Source organism: Myotis daubentonii, chromosome X (genome assembly GCF_963259705.1).
Source record: "Myotis daubentonii chromosome X, mMyoDau2.1, whole genome shotgun sequence".
Classification (NCBI taxonomy): Eukaryota; Metazoa; Chordata; class Mammalia; order Chiroptera; family Vespertilionidae; genus Myotis; species Myotis daubentonii.
Window position 1 is genome coordinate 55,758,006 of NC_081861.1, and position 4,143 is coordinate 55,762,148.

The 4,143-nt window shown below is 52.3% G+C and overlaps 1 protein-coding gene across 2 annotated transcripts; it reads left to right on the plus strand.

Moving 5' to 3' along the window:
- The first annotated feature begins 248 nt into the window (after window positions 1-248).
- Window positions 249-2,177, plus strand: LOC132225105 (ornithine decarboxylase-like). Of its 2 annotated transcripts, XM_059680338.1 has the most exons (2): window positions 249-1,027; window positions 1,163-2,177. In XM_059680338.1, the coding sequence occupies exons 1-2, from the start codon at window positions 573-575 to the stop codon at window positions 1,959-1,961; spliced, it is 1,254 nt and encodes a 417-aa protein (XP_059536321.1). In that variant the 5' UTR covers window positions 249-572; the 3' UTR covers window positions 1,962-2,177. The 2 variants fall into 2 exon arrangements, with proteins under 2 accessions (XP_059536321.1, XP_059536320.1); XM_059680337.1 differs by having other exon boundaries at window positions 249-2,175.
- Window positions 2,178-4,143: the final 1,966 nt, after the last annotated feature.

The following is a 4,143-nucleotide window of genomic DNA, read 5'->3' on the forward strand; positions in this document are numbered from 1 at the left end:
GTGAATAAGAAAACATGACCCATATATCTGCTGTTTACAGGAGACCCACCTCAGAACAAAGTACTCACACAGACTGATGGTGAAGAGATGAAAAAAGGTTTTTCAGGTGAATGGAAATGAAAAGCAAGGGTAGCAATACTTATATCTGACAAAATAGACCTCAAAGTGAAGGCCATTACAAGAGATAAGGAAGGCCACTTCATAATACTAAAGAGAAAAATTCAACAAGAAGATATAACTCGGTCAGTCCCCTCAGCCTCCGCCGCCGCCGCCCCTCTGCCAGCGCTCCGGCGCCACTCGGGCCGGCGGTCTCCGCGGGAGGGAGCGAGGCGGAGGGCGGCCGGGCGGGCGGCTGACGGGGGCGGCCGGCGGTCCTGCGCGCTCGGCGGCGGCGGCTCCATGGGGTCGGCGTGAGGCGTCCGGCGCTCCGAGGCATTCCCGCAGCTGCACGGAGAGGACCCGTGTCCCGTGGACTGGGAGTTCCTGGAGAGCCGCCTCTGAACAGCTGGCAATAACTTCCTCAGTCCCATCTTCATTTTCCTTAGTGTTGCGTTTCGGAACATCCAGAAACCATGAACGTGAACAACGTTAGTGATGAAGCGTTTGACTGCCATTTCCTCGATGAGGGCTTTACTGCCAAGGACATCCTGGACCAGAAAATTAACGAAGTGTCTTCTTCAGACGACAAGGATGCCTTCTACGTTGCGGACCTGGGAGACATTCTAAAGAAACATCTGCGGTGGCTAAAAGCTCTTCCTCGGGTCACCCCCTTTTATGCAGTCAAATGCAACGACAGCAGGACCATAGTGAAGACCCTGGCTGCCATCGGGACGGGGTTTGACTGCGCCAGCAAGACTGAAATACAGTTGGTGCAGAGTCTTGGGGTGCCTCCAGAGAGGATCATCTATGCAAACCCTTGTAAACAAGTGTCTCAGATTAAATACACTGCCAATAACGGGGTCCAGATGATGACCTTCGATAGCGAAGTCGAGCTGATGAAAGTTGCCAGGGCACATCCAAAGGCAAAGCTGGTGTTGCGCATTGCCACCGATGACTCCAAAGCAGTCTGTCGTCTCAGTGTTAAGTTTGGTGCCACACTCAAGACCAGCAGGCTTCTTCTGGAGCGGGCCAGGGAGCTGAACATCGACGTCATCGGTGTCAGCTTTCACGTGGGCAGTGGCTGTACTGACCCTGAGACCTTTGTGCAGGCCATCTCTGACGCCCGCTGTGTCTTTGACATGGGGGCTGAGGTTGGTTTCAACATGTACCTGCTGGACATTGGCGGTGGCTTTCCTGGGTCTGAGGATGCAAAGCTTAAATTTGAGGAGATCACCAGTGTAATCAACCCAGCCCTGGACAAGTATTTTCCATCAGACTCGGGAGTGACAGTCATAGCTGAGCCGGGCAGATACTATGTTGCATCAGCTTTCACGCTTGCGGTTAACATCATTGCCAAAAAGCTGGTCTTGAAGGAACAAATGGGCTCTGACGATGAGGAGGAGTCGAGCGAGAAGACCTTCATGTATTACGTGAACGACGGAGTGTACGGGTCATTTAACTGCATCCTCTACGATCACGCACACGTGAAGCCCCTGCTGCAGAAGAGGCCCAAACCAGATGAGAAGTACTACTCATCCAGCATCTGGGGACCGACCTGTGACGGCCTCGATCGCATCGTGGAGCGCTGCGGCTTGCCCGAGATGCACGTGGGGGACTGGATGCTCTTTGAAAACATGGGTGCTTATACCGTGGCTGCTGCTTCTACTTTCAATGGGTTCCAGAGGCCAACGATCTACTATGTGATGTCAGGGCCAACATGGCAACTGATGCAGCAAATCCAGAACCGCGACTTCCCACCTGAGGCAGAGGAGGACGCTGGCGCCCTGCCTGTGTCCTGTGCCTGGGAGAGCGGGATGGAGCTCCTCCCAGCAGCCTGCACATCAGCCCGCGTGAACGTGTAGACACCATTCCTGTAGCTGTTACGAGAGTGTAGCTTGACTTAAGGGATTTGGGGGGACCACTTAACTTAATGATTGCTAGTTTGGAATGTCTTTGTAAGTGGGGGTGGCACAGATGGAACAAGGTGGAAGGCCTATGCGATGGGGTCACACTTACGTGTTCCTATGGAAACTATTTGAATATTTGTTTTATATGGATTTTTATTCAATTCTCAAACATGCTACGGGCGGGCGAACAGCTTCCCCACCAGCATCTGCGGAGGCTGCGTTTGCCTGAAGCCCGTAGACAGATCGCCGGGTAGATCGCCTGGCGGACGGACGCGGGCGCTCGCCTGGGGCCGGGTCAGCTTCAGCGAGGCTCCGGGCTCGAAGCGCGCGGCTTCCCTGCCCACTCGCTGCCTCCCGGTTCCGGCGACCGCGGCGTGCCAGGGGCTGGAGGTGCGGGAGTCGCTCTCGCCGGTGGGTCCCCGCGCGGATCAGCTCGGGCCGCCGCGCGGCGGCCCCCAGCGGCGGCCCCGAGCCCCACTCCCCGCCGGCCGCTCCGAGCACCAGCGCGCCCGGGCTCCAAACTCGGGCTGCGGGGCAAGTGCCTTCATGAGCCCAGAGGATGTCCGGGAAGCACTACAAGGGTCCTGAAGTCAGTTGTTGCATCAAATATTTCATATTTGGCTTCAATGTCATATTTTGGAGCACAAGGAGAGCGTCCATCCTCATAGCTCGGCAGCATTACCAGCCCCAAGTATGTTCCTCGTTTTTTACCTGGGCGAGCTGACAACCTTCCAGGAAGCCTGGAGGACAGATCACCCCAGGAACTGGCACTGTGTCTTCATTTCTCTCGCTGAGAGCCGATTTACTACGCAGTGAAGCCCCTCGAAGTTGACAGTGAATAGTAGAGCTGACTTTGAGTTGAAACAGGCCCTGGAAGGCCAGCCAGCGTTGCTTCTTTCTTCCCGGCGGTCCCGTGTTCCCTGGAGTGGCCTCATTTCTGCGCTCTGTCATGCTAGCGCCCTTGTCAGATGTGATAAACAGCATCGAGTGGGACAGTACCGATGAGTCGCCCGCGACGCCACGACACAGGTTGAGAGAGGTTTGGCAAATCCTATCACTTGCATAATGGTCGGTTGTGACCACGTCATGCACTGGGGGCCTGATTTAGAGCAACACCACGAGGGGAAGGTTTGTATTTTACACCAGCAGAGACCCTGGGGCTGGGAGAAGTCGCATGATGAGTGGACTTGGAGTTTCAGAGGGTGGGGGGCGGGGAATTAAGGATTCTGGCTGGCGAGCCTCTTGGAAAGTTTTAAGGGGAATAAACATTTTAAATTCAAAAAAAAAAAAGATATAACTCTGATAAACATATATGCACTCAATACAGAAGCATACAAATACATAAAAAAACTTCTGGAAGATATCAAGGGAGAGATTGATAGCAATACAGTCATAGTAGGGGACTTTAATACCCCACTAATACCACTGGACATATCCCCTAAACAAAAATTCAGCAAAGAAACATCAATCCTTCTCTTTCCCCCTCCCCAACATGGGAGTATGTGCTGTAAGAATCTTTCCCTTTCCCCATGTAGAAGTCTGTACTGGTTCTTCAATAAATTTCCACCTTTGCTATACTACCTTCTGTCCTTGGATTCATTCTTCAACTCTGGCAAACAAACCATTTGGGTTCCAGTCCAAAAATTCCATATCAAAATCAGAAGGAAATATAAAGCACACCCTCTGTCTGAGGAACAGCAGCTGTGTGAGAAGCCTTCCCCACCCCCATCAACCAGAGAAGCCACCACGGCTGCGAACAGCACCCACCAGAGGAGCTGCTGCCAACTGAGGAACAGTTGCTACCACAACTGCCCGAGTAGCAACCGCAGTCTGAGGAGCCACTGCCACCCAAGAAGCAGCCCCTGAATGAGTCAACATCAAGATCTGTCATTGAGATCAAACATGGGTAGACAAAGAAACACCCAAAGGAAAGAAAAGGAAAATCGCCAGAAAAGCAACTAAGTGAAACAGAGGCATGAATATGTCAGAAAAAGAATCCAGAATAAGGGTCCTAGAGTTCTTGAACTAGATGGAGGAAAAAATCAACAACTTATGCAAGAATCAAGAACAAATGGATGAAAAAATCAACAAATTATGTAAAAATCAAGAAAAAACGAAGAGTGATATAGCTGCAATA